Raw genomic sequence first — 22,102 nt, 5'->3', positions numbered from 1 at the left:
ATGCCTGACCACAGTAACAGATGGATAGCTTGTTTTTTTTAATTGATAAACCAAAAGTTGCAATCGTTTTTTATAATTGATCGCAACTGTAGCAACACACATAGCTACAGAACTCGACAGGACACAATCGTTAATTGAGGTACAGAGCAGTTTGCAGACACAGCGGTTTGTAAATAAAGTTTAGTGGTTTAGCTTAGTTTAGTCTAGTCATTTAGCATACTGTAGTAATAACAAATGCAGTGATAAAATAAGCCAAAAGGGGGAAAGGTATTACAAAAATAAAACCCTCGAAGGAATTGATGTTGAAGTCATATATATATACAAAAATAAATCCCTAGAACATACATGGGCAACTGGCGGCCCGGGGGCCACATGCTTCACTTAATGTGGCCCGCAGGTTAATACCGCAATACTGATATATTATTGATTTCAGCTGTTACCATTCTAAACATGACCTGCTTTAATTCCGTCAGTCTATCTTTGTAGCTTAATGACCAGTATAGTAGTATTAAAATGTATTTTTTTATGTCCAATGCATTTGTATTTAGATTCATAAAGTATATATGAGTATATAACTAAATGCATTTGAAATTAAATTAAAATGTTACATTTCAGGATTCCAATTTAAAAAATAACAAGAAATAATTCAGGATTCCAATTCAAAAGAAGCAAAAATAGCCGATCTACAAGCTCAAAACGCATTCCAATGCGATGCGTTTTGAGCTTGTAGATCTGCTATTTTTGCTTCTTTTGTATGAGATACTAGAATGGCAAAGTAGGACGTAGCAATAATATGCAATGTGGCCCTCTGGAGTGAAGGTGGAACTATAGTGGCCCTCGCCATCATCAAAGTTGCCCACCCCTGCCCTAGAAGGAATTGATGTTGTCAGTATATCTTTTTGTTATAGGTGAGGTTGCAGCAGCTGTTACAAAGGCAAAGGAGGAAGTTGATGTAAAGACCCAAAGTGGAGTGAAAAGGACAAATGGAGCGGGTGCGAGGGTGAGGACACCCGTGTCAGGTGGAAACATATCCAGGTCGTCTCCATGACGACCGCAGCACATACAATCCATCAGCAAGGAAGTGTCGGGGAAATAAATGGCCTGAACACAACTAGGGCGGGTGAGTCATCTATCTAGAGCAGCGATTCCCAACCTGTGGGCCAGGGCCCACTGGTGGGTCGCGAGGGTACTGCAAGTGGGGCCCCCCAAATAATTGGCCAAAACACTGATGATTTTAAAAGGTGATGTAAGTGATTTTCTTGAAAAAGTGTGTGTTAAATAGCTCTATACTCTGATTGCAATCATTGTTATAGATAGGGCATTTGTTCAGTAACAGTGTGTCTCATCTCTCCAGCTCTAAATAGAACCTTTATTTTCAGGCCGGGATACAAATGTTATCCAATCAGGAGAGAGAACTCAAAAAAGGATACATGTGAAATTGGAGGTGATAACGCAAAGAAATTAGCAGATTAGATTGGAACACTATAATTTTTAACTAAGACCTGGAGAGAGTTACTGAACAGACGCTTTATAGAAATTACTAATCAGAATATAGAGCTTTAACTTTTAACAAAATAAAAATTGTTCTAACCAAAAAGCATCCCTTACCCTACCCCACTTTTATGATTATATAAACACAAGTTAAATGCATCATGCCGTGTTTCTTTGTTTGGGTGGGCCGGAATCGCTTTCGAGGTTTTCACGTGGGCACTGATCCAGAAAATATTGGGAACCACTGATCTAGAGCAGTGATCTAGGCGCGAAGCGGAGCGTTGTGAGCTTGTAGATCTGCACAAACTAAATGTGATGCCTCAACTACTACATTCCAAGTGCTTTAAATGTAAGGGTGGGAGGTCCCCAGTTCAGATATGATTATTTTGGGGGTACCCCAGTTCAAATATGATTATTTTGGGAGCTGGGGGGGTCCCCAGTTCAAATACGATTACTTTGGGGGGTCACGGCCTGAAAAGATTGAGAACCACTGATCTTGAGTGGGAGGTGGAAATATCCTTTGTTTTTGTTGTTTCAACAGTGCTACTTTGACGTGAGAAACAGCAGGTATAGAATGGGACACCGGTAAAGTAATGGATGGCCTTTTCCACCTCCCTTGCACGTTTTTATTTATGTATTTATTTTGGGCGGGGGTGTGGTGGCAGTCTAAACTGCATTAGATTACGCTGGTGAAGGGGTGATTGTGCTTGTGTTTAGCCTAGCTGAGAGTACATGGTTTTGAACAGGGTGCTGTGTGTGTGTGTGTGTGTGTGTGTGTGTGTGTGTGTGTGTGTGTGTGTGTGCGTGCGTGCGTGCGTGCGTGCGTGCGTGCGTGCGTGCGTGCGTGCGTGCGTGCGTGCGTGCGTGCGTGCGTGCGTACGTGGGTGCGTACGTGGGTGTGTACTGTGTAGTAAGATGATTGAAAGTTACGTCGGCTTGACAACGTACTTTGTGAACAACCTGTCTTTCCACTTAGTATCTCAGCTTACACAATGCCTCTCTTTGGAAAATATATGCATGTGTTTGCGTTAATGCGTGCGCGCGTGTGTGTGTGTGTGTGTGTGCGAGGGCGTGTGCGCAAGCTCACGTCTGTCCCCGAGCTCATGTGTGTTGGTAGCCGCTAGAGCTGTCACAATTATTACATAATCGTCTAATCGCAATTATTTTACATAATCGCGATTATTTTTCATAATCGTCATAATCGTTTCCATGTTGAAAATGTGTCAATCGCGACGCGCTGTGAGCTTGTAGATCGGCTATTTCCACTATCAATGTTCTTTTTTAAGTATACAGTTTTCAAATATGTGAGTAATTTCTTTGTATATTTAGGTTATGTGTCATATCTGCCATGTGCAACTTCAAAGACTAATTAAGCCAAACAGAAATGTAATTGTCAATGACAAAAAACACAAATCGTTAATCGCAATTATTTGAGAGAAAATCAATCGTCATGTAAAATGTCATAATCGTGACAGCCCTAGTAGCCGCATAATGTTCTCTTCTCGTTCATACCTTCGGGTGGCATGAGGGTCTTGTTGTTCTGGGCACACCAGCCAATGGGGTGGAGCTCGGCGGTCATGACGTCGCACCAGAAGTCGGCCTTGCGGTCCTCGCCGTAGCCGCAGAAGCGCAGCAGCAGCAGCTGGCCACAGGTGGTGATGATGGTGGCCACCCAGTAGCTGTCTGGGCTGCTCTTGTTGGCCACCTCCAGCTTCATGCCGGGCTGGAAGCTGCTCTGCAGGCTGAGCTCCACCTGCAAGGGGAGAGTTCCGCCGATTTAAAATGAGCCCAATACGGAACTAAAACTTCCTATGATTGGCCGCTAGTTGCGCTGTTTTCCCCCTGGCCGGTTGCAAAAAGAATTGTTCTCCATTGGATCCCATTCATTTTCCCCTTTCGTGTTCTAACCTTAATTAACATTTTCATGAATACTTTATGGTTCCTATCGCTAGTTAAAAAATGCCATTCTCCCATGTATCCCTGCGGTTGCACGTGACCGTTGGCAGCCAATATCCTCCTCTGTTTGCATTTCAATCTATGATGGCAACACCCATGCCAAGGACCCATATTGTGTCATTTGCGCTGCATAGAAACCAATGGCTTCGCTTTGTCCATATCTTTTATACAGTCTATGTCCACCTGCCACGGGGAGCCAATGAGAGAGCAGCAGGTTTAGGAATGCTCTGGAAAAAGCCAGTGGTAGAAAAGGTGCTCACATTTTTTAACCCCAGCATCCCTATTAAAGGGATATTTCACTTTCAAAATAACTTTTGGTCATTGTATCGTCTAATCAGGCTTTTGGGAACACCCAGGACAGTTTTTGAATTTCTTCATTCAGTATTTAGATATTTGATATTCATTTCCCCCCATTTTCCCACTTCCAGGACCTTCCTATACAAACCCATTATAACTTCAAACTCCATTTTAACCATGATAGATTCAGTGAAAACAACTTTCCTTTTTCTGGTGACTCCTGACACCCTCCGAATACGTGAGCAGGCTGTGTTTTTTTTGATAACTTTTTTAATTTATTTTTTATAATCTTTTATTGTATTTAATAATTTTCATTTCCCAAAACAATTGATAGAAATCAATGAAAAATTTTATCGAAAAAACACGGCCTGCTCACGTATTCGGAGGGTGTAAGGAGTCACCAGAAAAAAGGAAAGTTGTTTTCATTGAATCTATCATGGTTAAAATGGAATTTGAAGTTATAATGGGTTTTTGTATAGGAAGGTCCTGGAAGGGGGAAATGGGGGGAAATGAATATCAAATATCTAAATACTGAATGAAGAAATTCAAAAACTGTTCAGGGTGTTCCCAAAAGCCTGATTAGACGATAAAATGACCAAAAGTTATTTCGAAAGTGGAATATCCCTTTAAGGGGGGAAGGTTCACCAAAAATAGCCGAACTACAAGCTACAAGCTCTCATCTGCTATTTTTTGGTGAAGAGAGTTAGGGTGGGGGGACCCCTCCGTGACTGCATATTTCCCGGTGAACCTAAGCTTAACGGTGGGGGCTTGGGAGTGTGGGGAACACGCACCACTGACTATTGCTGATGATGGAGAGGTTATATACTGTAGCTTAGCCTTTATGTATTGAGAATGAGAGGCACTCTTGCCGATTTAGTTAGAGACTCGTCGCCAAGATATTTAAAAGTTATTTGGGGCCATGATAACCTTTTCTTCCCATAACTAGACGAAGGATTTATATTGTCTTTTGTCTGTGTTATTCTTTACAACCACAATCACGTGTGGCAAGATCGCGGTTCCACTAGTTTTTTGTAGGCTATAGTGTAGGCTTAGAAGCCTTCAGAAGTTAACTTAATGTATTAATTTAATGATTTCCTTTATCGTCATCTTCTGCTAATGCACGCAACTGTTTTCGCCAGGTTTTAAGGTCTTATTTTAGTTGTTTCTCGTAAGCTCGCAACCCTCCTTGCCCATCGGCCCCCACCTTTGCGCACAGGTTCACCGGGAAATACGCGGTCGCGACCCCTCCACCCCCCTCCCCTCCCCTCCCCTCTGCCTCACCCTCTTAGTCGAATAATGTTTTTTGCCTTTATTTGCATGATTCAACTGAGAGATTGGCCTAATTTGTTAGGGAAAATAGGAAAAAATAGGATATATATCATGATTTCATCCTATTAATCTAATACACACTTTTCATGTAAAAAGTGCTTAAAATCTGTGCAACAACAATAAACATGCTTTCACAAACCATACATGTAACTTTCACTAGCCCTTAAAAGAAGATTATTATTATTAGTAATATTGCCTATAGTCGACTAATAGTCAACTATTGGCAATATTCGGCCAATCAGATTCGACTATATAAATCTTTAGTTGGGGACAGCCCTACAAGTAGTACAAGTCCGGAATTCAAAATTTACTTGAGTAAAAGTACAAAGGTATTGGCATCAAAATGTAAAGTAACAAATGTACTCACTATGCAGAATGTCCCATTTCACAAGTTTTCAAATGTTAATATGTGAAAATAGCAGATCTACAAGTTCACAATGCTGTGCTAGCCTCATAAACTGACTCCTACCATTCGAATGAAGGCAGGAGGAGCCTGGTTTACGAGGCTATCGCGGTGCATTGTGAGCTTGTAGATCGGCTATTTTCAAATGGACAAAATGGATATAGGGCTGAAATGCGTAATGTATATTTTGTAATAATAATCAAAATCTAAAAAGTAGTAACTACAAGTTTTCAAATAACAGTAGTGGAGTAAAAGTACAATATTTGCCTCTGAGATGTAGTGGAGTAGAAGTAAAAAGTACTGAAAATTGGAAATACTCCAAATACCTGAAAAGCCCCGCCTCGCCAAGGTAGATACATTTGTCTTAATTCATTTTGTATATTTCTTTAGGAACGCATTTAACACATCATCTTCACTTGCTCAATAAAGAACAATGTTTTTATCATTACCTTTATTGCATAAAGGCAATGTTTCGGTCAAAGACCTTCCTCCTGACCGAAACATTGCCTTTTATGATAAAAGAAAGTTGGTCCTTTAAACGTAATATTGAGCAAGAGAAGACGGTGTGCGGGTTCGTCTCTTTAAAGGTGTATTCAGTATTAATGAAAGTGGCCGGTGGTCATCTTGTCCCTTACTGGCCTTACAGCATGGAAATGTTTAGTTTTTTGTAGATTTTATACACCATTATAACGTTTTGATCATTAGACCCAATCACTGAATATCGGTAGGCCTAGGTGTCTCCAGCTTCAGGATATGTATGATACTGATTTACTACGAGACTGTGGCATTTTATGACTTCAGTAGTTTACAATTTAGCAGACGTTCTTGATTCAGAGCGACTGTGGTTCTCAAAACTTTTATTTTGACCATCATAACTAAACATCATAACATACCTACGGCCATACTCTACCCTGATTGGTTGAGGACTGGCTGGCCACCTCTGAAAACCGAATCTAGCTATGCTCGTAACACGGGCCATGGTGGAAGTCCTTATATGGTCAGCACACATTCTATTGAGGAGAATGAATGGAAAATGTACCAATTATATTTTTATTTGAATGAAATACAATCACTGAATATACCTTTAACTTGTTAGTGTCTGCTCCACCAACGCACCTGTCTCCGAGTTGTAAATCAGGAGTGCAAAAGACTTGGTTTAGTTATTGTTTGATTGATTGATTGATTGATTGTTTGTTTGAAGACTTAATTAGAGGTTTGCATAGGAAAGGTTACAGTAGAGTTCACTGGTACAAGGTCAACTAAAAGGATAAACACCACAAGAAAGCTTTAGGGCTTATTTCAATTGGGGTCCTAGGGAACATGGCTTTGACGTCAGTTTCCCAAAAACTGGGTCGGGACCCATTTGTTGGTCGCGGACAAGTTTTTTTTATGGGTCCCTTACATTTCTTGTTTCCTGCATTTTGTTTAGAGTTATTTATTTCAAAACCTTTCCAAAAACATCCCAAAAAAAGCAACATTCTTCAAGAATTATAAAGCGAATTCAAAGATTTTTCTAAGTCATTTCATGAATAAATAAGAGAAAGGTCCAAGACATGCCATAAATTAGAACACAAACTAGTGAAAATAGCCAATCTACAAGCTCACAGAACGTGCCGCGTTGTCAGCTTGTAGATCTTCTATTTTCACTACTTTGGGTCCCCGGGCAAATGTCTAATTTCTCTTTTTGGGAACCACTGCTCTATACCATATGGCAGGGGTCTTCAACGTTTTTAAGCCAAGGACCCCTTAGTTGAGAGAGAGATGAAGCAGGGACCCCCACAAACTTTTCAAAGATTCCATATAGTTTCATTGTTTGACAGCACAACAGTCACTACTTAATTAGCTTGACCTTTCACTCTGTACTTAGTCTGCTCTTTTTCCCCTCTACACCAAACCTCTTTGCCAAAAATAATCTACAAGCTCACAACGCCTTGCAGTTTTGGCAAAAGTTCTCGGAATATGGACGCTAGGGTTCAAGTGGTTTCTATAAAATAAAAATAAAAGAGAACAAATATTTCTATCACACATGTGGCGCCCCCCCCTGTAGTAACTCTGAGGACCCCCTAGGGGTCCCGCACCCCCTGTTGAAGACCCCTGCCATATGGTTTCCCAAACCTTTTTCAACTCCACAGCCCTATATGTTTGGGAAATACAGCTGTGTACAAGCGAGGGCTCAGATGGAAACGCGAAGAGAGTCTCATGTGTGTCGAAGTGAACAAGATAGGTTGGCTTCATGTATAGCTGAGATTTTGTTCTCGAACAGATAGAAAGAATGTAAAATGGTGGTGGGGCGGGTTAAGCTTACGGAAGGGGGGAATAAAAACACTGCACAACACACAAGCCCTTTTACAATTTAGCCTTGAACAGAAAGTGAGAGAGGGAGTGTGGTGGCGGTGGTGAAGGAGGAGGAGAGGAGGAGGAGGGCTGTTTCTTGATAAAACCAGGAAATGGAGAATATGGTGGAGTCTAATGTGTTTCAACCATCGCCACAGGCTGCCACGCTGTTCTCAAACTCATTGCATAAAGCTTGGCAGGATGTTCATGCTCGACACATGCACACTCCCACGCACATGTACACACACTCCCACACACTCCCACACAACGCACGCGCACGTACACACACGCACGCGCACGTACACACACACGCGCGCGCACACATACACACACACACACACACGCACGCACGCACGCACGCACGCACACACACACACAGCTGTGATTGGAAAAAGCCAACATCTTAGGAATAAACACAATACAAATGGCCTCATGACTTCCTGCTACAACAATGCAAATGTGCTGTATCACTCTGGCCAGCTTATGTAAGAGAGCCACAGGCACCCTTGGCAGCACACACTGTGTGTACTGTACGTGTGTGTGGTATTTGTGTGTGTGTGTGTGTGTGTGTGTGTGTGTGTGTTTGTGTGTGTGTGTGTGTGTGTGTGTGTGTGTGTTGGGTGCATGTGTGTGTGGCCCAAGAGAAATCGTTGTTTCAATTTGTCCTGGCGAGAGAGAGTATGAGAGAGTATGAGAGAGAGAGAGAGAGAGAGAGAGAGAGAGAGAGAGAGAGAGACATGGGAAAGCCCATCGCAGTTTTTCTGGGGAATTCATGGTCTTTTCCCAGTAAGTCAATCCACTTACTGTACCAACAAAGCAATTTAGCTGCCCCGGGAGAACTCCAGCATTCAGACGGCCAAGTACCCGGTTTGTCCGACATGAATGTGAGTGTTCCTATACACATAATTCTAATCTCCCCCCTTGTTATATTATCGCAGTCGAACTGATGCAAGCCACTGAAAGATGCACTCACATCCTCTGTGAATGACTAGCACATCCGACCCCAGCGAGCCCAGAGCGGCAACGCTGCCTGTGTGAGCTTCATAGGGGCAGACAGCCACGCCCCCAGGACTCCGTCAAACACAGTCCTCAGCCGAGGTAGATAAAAGACCTCACCTCCGGGGTCGACCAATGCGCGCCCATCTGGCTGATTCCTGTGATGTAACGTGATAATGGATTCAACGGCCCCCAGCTACGGTGTTTGGTAATAGAGTCATTCACAATCACATCAGGCTAAATTTGATAAAATGCCTGCTGACACTTCAGAGGACTTCGTTAAATGTTAAAAATGTGTCTGCAAGCTGGAGATCTGGAGATCTTTTGCGTGCCACGATCGCGCGCGGCGGGCCTGTTGTTTTTGGAGCGGTGAAAGCGCTCCCAATAGACAGGTATGTCCATGGGTATGTGGGTGGGTGGCTGGCTGGGTGGGTGGCTGGCTGGGTGGCTGACTGGCCATGTCCGTAGCCTGGCAATACCTTGAGTGCCACACACAACACACTAGTTAAAGGAGGGGCGCTGTTTTGTGCAGGCCAGGCACACTCACCACTCACTCACAGGCACAGGTTACTCACTCACTCACTCACATAGGGTACAGCTGCTCAAAATCAAACCTTCGAACCGAGGTTTGATTTTGTCTTTAGCACAGGAACCACAAGGACATACTGAGACCAATTTTTTTTTACACTCTTCAATCTATTACATGTACATGATGCCACTGGATGTAACCTAATACTTGCGGAGAAATAAAGAAAGCAAAACAATAAGGAAGCATGATTTCATCTGCGGGTATTTTAATGCCGTTTGTGCCCCGTGCGTCATTCGACACAGCATTTCCCCGTTTGTGCGCGGCAGCGGAGGCAATCTAACAACAGGTGAATCATAATAAGTCGCTAAGCCAATGAGAAGGCTTGAATCAATGGCATTGGGAAAAGGACCGTCAGGGCCGCCGTTTCACAAACACATTGTTAAGGGATTTCTAGATGTACCACTTATCTTCCATGTGGTGTTTAAAGGATTGGATCTCAGTTTGAGGTGAAGATCTAACGCAATGGGTTTTCAGCCAGTGGTCCGGGGACCACCAGTGGTCCTTGAGGGGGTTCCAGGTGGTCGCCAGCTAAATGATGGAGAGCTGGCAACCAAATGGACCCGTATAGATCTTTAACTATTGCGAGCATAAAATGAAACCAAATGGGTTTCATTTGACACTCTCAAGAGTTAAACTATTGTTTAACGTCTGCATTACTTAATTTACAGGAAGTCTACACAATTAGAGAATGTAGAAGAACTGTTATACTGTTATCAGTCCTATGGCACCACATCAAAACCGAATGGAATTGTGGACAAAATCTTATCCAAGATAACAAAATATTCTATGTTTATTTTTATTTTTTTGTATTAGAAGATAAATCTCATCAAATGGTGGTCGGTGGCTAAAATGCAAAATAAATAATGGACCCTGATATGAAGAGGTTCTTAACCTTTTCAGGATGCGACCCCCAAAATAATCATAATTTAACTGGGAACCCCCCCCCCCCACCCCACCCTGACAAGCACTAAGAGTTGAGGCATTACATTTTTTATAACATGGTTCTATTGTGATAATAGCAGATCTACATGCTCACAACGCCTCGCAAAAATTCTAATATTTGACAATTTGGCCAATGTTTAATTTGTCATTTTAGAGGTATTAAAAAGTCCTTAATTGTCACTTGTCCCGACCCACAGGTTGAGAACCACTAATCTAAGGCAGTCACTCACATGTTTGAAGGCGGTGTGCGGGGCGGGACTAGCTCCGCTCTCCTCCATGTACTCCTCCCAGTTAAACTCTGCCTCTTCTTCCATGGACTCTGCACCTTATTGACGACATTACATACGAGTTCCATTTTAAATCATTTTTGTAACATTTTTAAAAGATTTTAAAAAGACTTTAAAAGGTTTCAAATAGAAGAAAAAAAATGGTATCTCTCTCAATATATACAACCATAGCCTTAAAGTCATGTAAATTATTCTCGGAACATGTTTGATTGATGGCAGGGGTGGCGAGTGCGTGTGTGCATGTGTTTGTGTGCATGTGTGTGCATGTGTGCGTGCGTGCGTGTTGCTCCAGTAATCCAAGAAGCCTGGTTCTAAGCAGTCTGTTTTACAATGACACTAATGTCTCTCATGAAGGTGAGAATTGCTCACTTTGCGCTGGAGAGACTAAGGCTTTGGAGGTATAATGTGTCAGCCTTCCGCTCTCATGTGCGTGCGTGCGCACGCGCGCGTGTGCGTGCGTGCGTGCGTGCGTGCGTGCATGCGTGCGTGCGTGCGCCGTGCGTGAGCGAGCGAGCTTGCGAATGTGCACATGCTTTGAGGCTGATCCATGCTGGGGACTCAGTGAGGGGAGAGGAGAGGAACTCTTGATTGAATCAATACTAGATTTGAGTTTTAGCCCTTCATCTCACTGGTGGGAGCAGCAGTGTTACACACAGGCAAAGTATGAATGAATGAAAAGCATTGACAATAAATGTTTTAGTGAGTCAGTTCCAGTAAATGGAAACCATGTTTGTACATTTTCTTCCCTCCGTTGTCAGCCCTAAGAAACCCATTCCGAATTTAATCTGTGACTCGTCTTCTACCAACATATTCATCTGATATGGAACACACACACACACACACACACACACACACACACACACACACACACACACACACACACACACACACACACACACACACACACACACACACACACACACACACACACACACACACACACACACACACACACACACACACACACACACAGGGGCGTCAATTGGGTATGGCAGGGGTATGCAGCTACCATACCCTGGGTCCAAGGGGGAAAATAAAATTACTTTTAAATAAAAATCCATGAATGTCTCTTTGTCTATCTGTTCTGGTTATTATGTTGTTAAATTACAGTAAAATAACTACAAATGCAAAATGTAACAAAATGGTCACTTTAACAAGGTATATATATAATTATATTCTCCACACTTGTATTCTCCCCTTTTTGACAAAATGGTATATTCCCAGGTTCCGCAGGTCAGCTGCACAGGTGCAATGCATTATTGTTAATTGTGGCACGTTTACTAACATGCCAAGTTTAGCTGCACTTGAACAACCGTTCCAGGCAAGAAACCATAGAAACGGGGTAAAAATAGAATGTACTTCTTAAAATGAATGCATCATGCCTGTTGCTAAGGTATGGCAACATGACTGGTGTCTTGCACGCGCGCAAAGGCGCGTGTGCAAGACACCAGTCATGTTGCCATACCTTAGCTTTTTCTGAACTCACGCCACTGTGCACACATGCACACGCACAGTCCTACAAGTACTACAAGGCAGATAATGTTCCTCACCTGTGTGCACCTCTTCCTCCTTACCATTGGTGGAGCAGAGGGATTTCCCTGCAGTGAGGACCAACGGTCGCCCCTGAGTGCCAGACTGAGCCATCCTGAGCCTTCACTTCCCTTTGCACTTTTGAGAGTTGTTAAGTCAGTTCTCCGTCACTGCATCTCCACCACTCGATGCTTTGGCGAAAAAGAGAGAGAAAAGCGATCATTTTAAAGCGGTTGAAATCAATGTCACCTTTCACGTCTGCCAAACGATATTTAATATTCGGTCCAAATCTCAGCATTCGGGAAAAGCTTAGTCTATTCTGTTTCATTGTAATTTGACTCTTGTTTCTTGAGTAAGTGTAATATCTCTGTGTGCATATCATCTGCCTGCTGGCTGCATTTGCATGCCTCAGCAGAACTCCACAAGATAACCAATCGGAGTAAAGTAGAAAAACAGGAATAGCACAAGCGAGACTACAGCCTGACAAATTACTCCGCTTTGAAAAGATACCACAGATAAATTACAAAACAAAAACACAGGCACAATGCCCATAGTTGATAATAACATTCATAAAACCCATCATAACTATCGAAAGCAACACAACACATGGCAGCAATCTGCTGCTGGCTGGTGTAATAATGCTGCAATTACTGTCAAAGTACATTTAAAAATGTGCTTTCTAAGAGGACGAGAAATGATGGCACAAAATACAGTGCACTGAAAGGTGACTACCGTACTTCAAAGGCTGAAGATGTACGCCAACATATTCATCCAATTGCTGGCTTATTACAAAGATTGCCAATTGATTATTGGACTGCAGCAGCCAACAATACAGAATGATCAACATCTTGGAAACTAAAGACCTTGTTTGTCATCCCCCTTTCTGTTTTCCCTGGGTTCTATTAGCCTTACGGGCAGGCTCCACCATGAGTCATTCACTCTCACACACTCGTGCCTACGTTCATCAACCTGGCAATTAACACTGACTGAGGTAAACCAATGGGTCAGACTCATCATGGCGATCATTACATCAAGCCAAAGCAAGAAAGGTTTGTTTCACATGAAGATATCAAGTTCAACTTCTAAATGCAAATAGTAGCCAAAAGTTACAGGGCAGGGATCACCTGAAATATTCATTGGATGTGTGACTGCCATTGATGAGGTTTACAAATGAGCCAAAATGGTAGAAGTGTACTGTGTAACTCTGACAATGCAAAATGTAACCTCCTTTCCACACTAGGTGTTACATCTACACTGCAATGTCCAAAGTGTTGATGTAACTCTGACACTGCACAAATGTAACCTCATTTGCAATGCACACTAGGAGTTACAAATGGGTAAACTAACACTGAGGATTTTACTGTGTGGGTAAAATATTAAGAGGGAAAATGCAAACAAAGACATGTTGACAAAATAAATGTAAAGTACAGTTAATCACATCCCTGACTCATGCCTTCAAAGCGTCTCTTAGCCGCGTATATAGCTACACTCTTCAATCTCCCGAGCGTGTCCACCCCCTCTGTCCCACAGTGATTCCGGCACACATCCCTTGCGTAAACAACAAGCAGAGCTAATTTGACTCACATGACGCCATTCCCCTGCCCTCCTCCCCCTGTGCCTATCAGTACTTCTTGCCTAAATGGTCCTACAATCGTCATTTCCCATTGACACGCGCTGTCACCGGTGCGCGACCTTGATTAAGCACTCCACACTGAGCTCATTAAAGCTCATCAAAAGACAGTCAAATCAAATGGGTGTGAAGCCCTGTGTAAATAGCATGAAGAGCCTGTCTGTAGAACAATGGTTCTCAAAGTGGGCTCCTTGAGGGGGGTTTCAGGGGGTTCCAGGGGTCCCCAGCGAAAGGAGGAACAGTTTAAATATTTCTGCTATTCAAAAGCTCACACGTTTTGAGCTTGTAGATCTGCTTAAAAAGTTTTCTCTTGTGGGGTTCTGTGGCACGAAATCTTTTCACATAATACAAATTTGGGGGATCTTTTGACCTGAACATATTTGAGAACCACTGCTATAGAAGGTTATCATGGGGCTATACAGGGGACCACCTGGAAACTATGGGATCAGTAAGAAGGGGAAAAAAGTGATTAAATTGAAGAGCCCGAAAGCCAAAAAGACCCTGAAAACATTCATTTTTAACCTTGTCCCGCAAACAATAAATGTTGAGTCACCATTCCAAACAGACATTATTGGTGATTTTCAATGTTTTTGCTCATACATAACGTACAGTAGGCTGAACACATTTACAAAAAAAGAAGCCAATATACAGAAATGACAGTATTTATAAATTCTGAGGGCATCAGTCTGAGAATGAGGTCGATTCACTTTGTCCCTCAGAAAATGTTAACTGTATTGAATGGGATTTTCTTTTTTCATCCACCATCAGTGATAAATTGAATGAAGCCTGTTGGACAATAGAGCATCCCAGAGTGCAGCCCAGATTGAGCACCAGGGATTAACTGGTCTGGGAGAGATAATCTCAAACACGGGTCATTTCTATCCAGATTGAGAGGAAAGCTGAGTTTTTATTTATTGATTAGCCCCTCATAGGGTGCTGCTGGGCAATCCTCCTGCCTTTACTCTGCCAAACTAAAGATTTAATTGGAGGCATTAAGAGATTAGCGACAATTGTGTCGAGTTGGGATTTATTGCAATACCTCCTATTATGTGATTGTCTTTTGGGACCCATCCGAGGGGTTAGCCTAGTTCTCCTATTAGGTAACAGGAGATGTGACAATTTGACTACTATTTCTTCATCTTAATTACTGTTTTCTTGATTAAGTCATGTTTATGTCCTCTCCAATGAAGCCTGTCAGTCCATTACCCACGTGTAAGAATTTCTGAAAGTCACTGAGATCAGTTGACCAGAATAAAGGAGTGAAGAGGAACAGAAACCGCCCCAGGCAGCCAATAATACACAGAGTTAAAGGCCATGGGGGAAAACAATGAAATGGAAGAGCAAGCAGCCCAGGGCATCTCCCTCACTCAGCCCAAAACCTTTATTTAAGCATAAATGTCGGAACAAGTTGTTATTAGGAGGGCATGAGTGTGACAACGTTCCATTGTTGCTGTGAAAACGGTTTTGTTTGCCTTCAGTTGGGTCAGAATTGAAGATGATGTGCAGCAGTTCATGTGACCCAATAGTGTGTTAGGAGTTTGGCAAAAGGCTTCTGGGGCAGCCACGTGAGCTTGACTTAATTGTCATATGAAATATAGGCTACTTAATATGTTGTTGCCTTTTTTTAAAGGAAAATTGACTAAAGATAGTGACTGTGTTTTTTTTCTTCTTTTCTCTTTTTTTACGAAACGATAACAAAGGCAACAAACAGCCAATGGGTGAAATCATCAATATTGCTCAACAGACAGAGCATGAGGCTACCTATTCATCAGTAGGTCCATGGCATGAGGAAATTCGGGATATCTAAATAATATATCCCACCACAAAGACCACGTTATCAATTTTCCCCAAAAAAGGGACGGCTTTTATATTAACCTATTCATAACCACAACCAGCCCCTTCACAGACACCATGGAAATAAATTGAGCTTTTTTGGGAGGGAGGGGGGGGGGCAGCAACACGAATTCCATATATCCTATATAGCCTACGCACGATGTATTCATTGCAGATGAAAGCTGTCTGGCGATCATCCCGTAACATGGCTTTATTGTTTCAGTTCATTATGGTGACGAATTTAATCTCGATGAGGAGGGACTCCACGGGGATGACGCAAAAGGCAAGCTAAACCCAGGATTGACCAGACACAAAATAAATGATTAAACAGATATGCGCCGTTTTAACCTAATTATCAACTTGATCGTTCTACAGTTGCCATATTATAGCCAACCTAACACTCAAACAATGAACTGGAAACATTTGCTCATGACAGGCTATAGCCTACTGCGCGATCAACACATATCGCACACAGAAGGTGAACAAGAAATAAACCCGTTGGATTCAATGTAATTTCGGGTCAGTTGAAAATATATTCAGATATCTCCGACACAAATAGGCTATAGGCTACTGTTTACAGCTCAGCAATAGAAGACTGTGATCAATATGGATTGTGATCAAAGTGAAAGAGGAAATGTTAGAGCACAGAACACACACAGGGGTGTTTCCCATGCTCTCCATGCAGTGGGCTGTGTGTGTCATGTGTGTTTGGCACTCCGCTCATGTACTTTGCACACTCAAAATTGCAACGGAAAAAAACTCCCACGGAGTCGCCGAACGCACACTTTAGATTTAATTCATTACAGCTCGTGTGTGAGCATCAAAAGAAACAGAGCCCGGCTCGCCATGTCGCGTCGTTTTATTTTTTCCTTCTTCAAAGATTTGGTGTTGCAGTTTTTCACCCATACCCCGCCATGTTGAAAGTGTTTTTTTTTTTTGACATTTTGGGCAATGTCCGGTGTTTTCCGATGCCTTTTACGCACGAAACACAAATGACTCACCTTCACGCGTGACGACAACGAGTTAATTATAATCGAATTACAAAAACAACAACTTTGTTGGGACATCAACTCAAATTGTGGCCACACACACTTCAAACCAAACGTGTTGGAATGATATTTCGGTTATAGGCCTAAATTGACCTGTTTGGCTGGGTGGTGATCAATGATCAATGCAGAAAAAAAGATGCCTATTTTAAAGTTTCCCAACTTAATTAATTATACGACACGCAGCAACGAAGAACGCAAACACAGCAAACAACGTTATCGAAAGTGCCACGAGTCAGTGTTCCGATCGCGGAGGAGAGCTATAATTAAAACACTTTGAAACAAGTTGGCTGGTCTGTGTGATCGCTCTGTCTCTCTCTCTCTCTCTCTCCGAGGGAGACTGTTTCTGTTTCTACAGAAACCAGCCTCGCTCGGAGAAGAGCACTTGAACTGCGGGGGGAAAAAACTCTCTCGGTGCCCGATCTCGCCTCGCAACGGCGTGATCGGGTCCGGACCGCACGCCGACGCGCAAAGAGACACGATCCTGTCACCTGTCCTACCTTGGTGAAGTTTTTTCGCGTGTTTTTTCCCCTTCCTCCGTTCGCCACAGTGTGTAGCAGCCTCGATCCGGCGGAGCGACGTCTTTCAGCTGCTGCTGCACTACGCTTACACACACACTCACTCACACACTCACACATACACACGCACACACACATATACACACACACACACTCACTCACACATACACACACAAATCCTCCTTCCAATATGGCATCTCCCGTCTGCGCATGTCCACAGATCTGCACATATTTCCAAGCCAACTCCTTCATTGACCTTTCAGTTGCAGTTGCAAAATTTTGTTCGGCCAATTATAAATAGAATGCTGGAGTGCAGTCCCCACCCACCACCCCTCTCTCTACGCTCCAAAGCCTCGTTTACAGTGGTGTAAAGTATCTAAGTACATTTACTTAAGTACTGTACTTGAGATATTTATTTGTGCCTTACTTGAGTACTTCTAATTTCCAGTACTTTTACTTCTACTCCAGTACATCTCGGATCCAAATATTGAACTTTTAGCCTACTCCACTACTCCATTACTTTGTATCATTAGGCAGAGTCTATTACAAAACCTCAAAATAACTGCCCTACATACGGCAATTTGAAATTAAATAGACAATCTACAAGCTCACAATGCTTCACGATGCATTGTGAGCTTCTAGGTCTGCTATTTTCAAAAGATTTGTAGCCTACATTTCATTTGAAATCTTGCCAGTACCTATAGGCCTAGCTACTTTCTACTTTTGGTAGGCTGTAGCCTACTTTAAAGGGGAAGACCACCCATTTTCAATATTGAACTATGTCATTAATATACCTTAGAGGGGTTGTGTGGAAATAAAAAAATAGTTCCCCCTCTTTTGTGTTGCCTAGAACTGGAGGATTGATTTTGGTGTTTGTATTGCAAATTACAACTTGATGACATCACACATTGTACTTTACAATACAAACCCCCAAAATCAATCCTCCAGTTCTAGGCAACACAGAAGAGGGGGAAATTTCCACACAACTACTCTAAGGTATTAATGACATATTTCAATATTGAAAATGGGTGGTCTTCCCCTTTAAGTCCATTTTGACGCCAATGCTTTTAGGCTGCCTATTTTACTCAAGTAAATCCAGAAAGTATTGGCTACTTGTAACAGAGTAGGCCTATTTCTACATTGCAGTATTGATACTAGGCTATACAAACATTTTAGTAGCCTTTAGTAGCCTACTTTTTACACCACTGTCTGGTGTCGCTTGCCGAAAAGAACGGATCTAGAGGCTGACATCCGCGCTGCCAGCTTGCAGATCTGCTCTTTTCAGCAAGCGACATCGTTTATACTCCATGATAAATGTAGTTTAAAGCAATATAAACACACAACACGAGTCGGAAGCCACAGCCTTAAAGCAGCCTTTTCACGTGTTAGGCTACACAACAATATTTTCATGTCCGGATGTAATGGTATTAGACTTTATATATTTAATTAACTCAAGCGCAAGAGGCATGCATGATGGCACACTGGCGCATTTAAACTATGAAGTGGAATAAATATCTCAAATTTGGAAATAAGCCAGCTATTTTAACCGACTCAAATTTGCCTATACTTTTTTATTTATTTTTTATTCTGTTTAGTTAGTAGCTGAAAACTTTTGGAGGCTGTTGCCACATTATGTTCATATAATACAGGGTTGGGACAGGCTATATATATTGGATTGATTGATTGATTGATTGATTGATTGATTGATTGAACTTTATTAGAAGTTTGCATATAGGAAAAGGTACAGGACAGTAGTTAACTGACAATAGGCTACACTAAAGGATAAAGACTACAAGAAAGCTTATAGGCTTGTTTAAATAGGGGTCCCTTAGGCCTATAATCTCAGAAGACACTCAGAATGGATCATTATAGAAAAAAATAAGCAAACTTCCTGTTGGCCTATTTTGGATAAACATAGCCTCTAGACGGAAATAATTAATTTGGATGACCCCTAAAAGGTGCAAATACATGCTGTTTTATATTGAATTACTCGCCATGCCAGTGATAACGGGCGGCATGGCTATACAAGCGCAAAGCGACTGATCAAATAATCGATAACTTTTATCCAGCAACTGGAAAAGGTTGTTGAGTGGTTCTCCACTCAGGCAGTAACAGGTTTAGGTTATAGGGCGAGATACGTTGGTGAAAAAGCTCTATCCTTCATTTTATTTTATTTATTTATACATTTTAAGTCAAAAGAAATGTTAAAATAAATCAGTTTGGGCCAAATTAAATCCACTTGTGCGATGAGTTACTTTTTGATGCTCCATGTAGGCTATTGCTTGTTGCTGTTTGTTTTTCAAATCATTCTTAATTTGACAGCAGCTGATCGATCATTTTTTACATGATAATAATAAAAAGCCATCTCTTATGACAGTCAACACTATCCTCTAGTGGTTGGAGGGCAGGGCTCCACTCGAGCAGTATAGGCTAAAGCCACTAACGCTTTAGTGACAGTTATATAGGTCTATTGGTTTACTGTACATGACATTATCCCAGTAGGCAACGACAACGACAGTCAGTCAGCAGTGATGAATGGTCACATTTACCAAGTGACTCGCGTCGTCTGCCTGACCTGTCAAGTTTTAGGCCATTTATTTCCAGTGACTTGGAATTCAATTGAATTAATCAGCCATATAGCCTAATCAGAGTTTTTGATAAATAACAGAATATATCGTGATTTCAGGGAGGAAGGATTTCATTAGTGTGGTTGCCTACCAGACAACCAGACAGACTATTGTCCAGCTATTTATTTATAACCTTAAACCCCCAAAGTCCATTGAGTTCAATGGAGGAGTGGTAGGCCTACAAGCTTGAGGATTGGTCAAGCTTCACGTGATATCGCTAAATTATATCATAATAATATAGGCTATAGGCCTATATTAGGCAATCACACTTGCAATTTCCCAGAATTGCACCTTTCTAGTCTGGTTTGGTTTCCATATAACACACACACTATTGTATTCGGACCGAGAGTTTTTACCCCCCATGCAGCAAAGTGAACCTGTGTTTTGTAAAATGTCTGATTTATAGGCCTAGGCTATAATGTTATCCGCGGATTGGACGGCTGCACAACAGAAAGTTAGCTTTGGTCATGCTTCAGCCTTTATATAATATAATACAGCCTAGGCCTATGGTAAGACGGAATTCATTTCCCTGCTTCACGGCAACCACACTTGCAATTTTATTTCCTATGGAATTACACCTTTATAGTTCATTGTCGGCCCTAAGTGTCAATATTGATTCCACCGACGGTGCCCGTCCCGGGCCAGGGGACTTCGCATTTACTGCACCCCTCTTTCCTGGCAGTGTGGTAGGCCTAGGCTATGGCACAGGGAGGTAGGACTATATAGGCTATACTTCTGATGTAACAGATGGTTGAGGTCCATTAATCTGCCAAAGGCTTTACCGAGCGCGCGGGAGAAGGGATTATCCCCCCCCCCCCACGTGTGACTCGTGCGTGCATGGGTCTGCACGCGCCTCAGAGGAGACGATTTTGTTTTGGCTATCTGCACTGGCATCAGATGAAAAGAGATTATTAGGCCTACACACCCCCTCCAAAAATATATTGAAGCATATGGGAATAGATTCGTGACTGACAACACTGGGCAATATATAGCCTATATGGGCCTGGCCTATTAATACTGTAGCCTTTGACTGGAAATTAAAGTCTATCAAATTATGACACTGCACATGCACATCTGCTGGTGCTGGCAGATAGCCTATTTTAAATAATAATACGACTAATAAAATATAGATCCTTTCTATAATAACAATCTTTTGTTGTCCCAGATAATTTTTTTAGGCTATATTGTAATTTGTAGCCTATATGATAGGCCTATTATCCTAAACAGCCAGAAACATGTAGCCACTAGTCATTATCGTTGCATATGTAATAATGCAACGATATTGAGTAGGCCTAATGACTTTGATTGATTGATTGAAGACTTTATTAGAAGTTTGCATAGGAAAAGGTACAGTTTCATGACGGTACAGTTCACTGGTACAAGGTCAACTAACAGGAGATCCTAGAAAAGCACTTGGCTTTCCACAGGAAACCATTTAAGAATCTCATATATAACATTGAATGACAGACGGATAGAACACAGTGAGTAGGCTACTATGCAGTAAATATAGTCAGGAAAATAAAAAATCACACCCGTGTGAAGTGGAGCTGTGTGTGTGTGTGTGTGTGTGTGTGTGTGTGTGTGTGTGTGTGTAGATCATGTGTACCGATTTTTGTGACATTTGAAGAAAATATGTAGGAAAAGGAGCAAAAAGTGTGTTTTGGAGAAAATTCAAGATGGCGGAAAATCTATCCTGGCGCAAATGGGCGTGGCCTATATGGGGAGATGCGTCTTGACCCAAGGAATCCAGGGAAAAAAGAATTTTAATTTTCCGATCTACGGTTCAAGAGTTACGGGGCAAAACGTAAAGTGGGCCGTTATAGCGCCACCATGAGGCCGAGTGATGTAATTATTTTTCGATTCATTCTTAAAATCATTATGAATCTCCTCTCCGAGGTTTGAAACTGTAGCTCCTATGGTTTACGAGAGAAAAATACTTGAAAGTGATTTCTTGCATTGTCCCATTATAAGTCAATGGGGACAATTAAGCGTCGTTTTTTGCCGATTACGTCGGCATGGTAAGGCGGATCGGAACGAAAGGTAATAGAACACCATTCCCGGCCGAGCCGCACATTTTGATGTATATATTGCGCGAGTGGCGTAAATGGTGCGGCACTAGTTACGCGCCGAAGTCAGGCTACATACAGACACACAGACAGACACACACACAGACACACAGACCCACACAGCCACGTATAGGGAGCTGCACACAGCTCCAAAAAGGAAAAAAACAAAGAGGGGTCAGGGGAGGGTATGGTCTAGTGGCTAGGTGGTCTATTCACGAGTTATGTTGT

At 42.2% G+C, this 22,102-nt stretch overlaps 1 protein-coding gene across 3 annotated transcripts in view; it reads right to left on the bottom strand.

Moving 5' to 3' along the window:
• sfmbt2 (Scm like with four mbt domains 2) overlaps window positions 1-17,285 on the bottom strand; it is a 54,001-nt gene extending 36,716 nt beyond the window's left edge. For 2 of the 3 annotated variants that reach the window (XM_080754047.1, XM_080754048.1), the window contains exons 1-4: window positions 17,164-17,285; window positions 12,175-12,345; window positions 10,568-10,662; window positions 3,004-3,244 (exon numbers count right to left, since the gene is read on the bottom strand). In XM_080754047.1, the coding sequence (XP_080610173.1) occupies window positions 3,004-3,244; window positions 10,568-10,662; window positions 12,175-12,268 (430 nt within the window). In that variant the 5' untranslated portion in view covers window positions 12,269-12,345; window positions 17,164-17,285. The remainder of the gene's footprint in view (window positions 1-3,003; window positions 3,245-10,567; window positions 10,663-12,174; window positions 12,346-17,163) is intronic. The other variant, XM_080754049.1, reaches the window with a different exon arrangement.
• Window positions 17,286-22,102: the final 4,817 nt, after the last annotated feature.

Source organism: Nannobrachium achirus (genome assembly GCF_963921795.1).
Source record: "Nannobrachium achirus genome assembly, chromosome: 23".
Classification (NCBI taxonomy): Eukaryota; Metazoa; Chordata; class Actinopteri; order Myctophiformes; family Myctophidae; genus Nannobrachium; species Nannobrachium achirus.
Note: the sequence above shows the minus strand (reverse complement) of the source record. Positions and strands in the feature narration are given on the sequence as shown.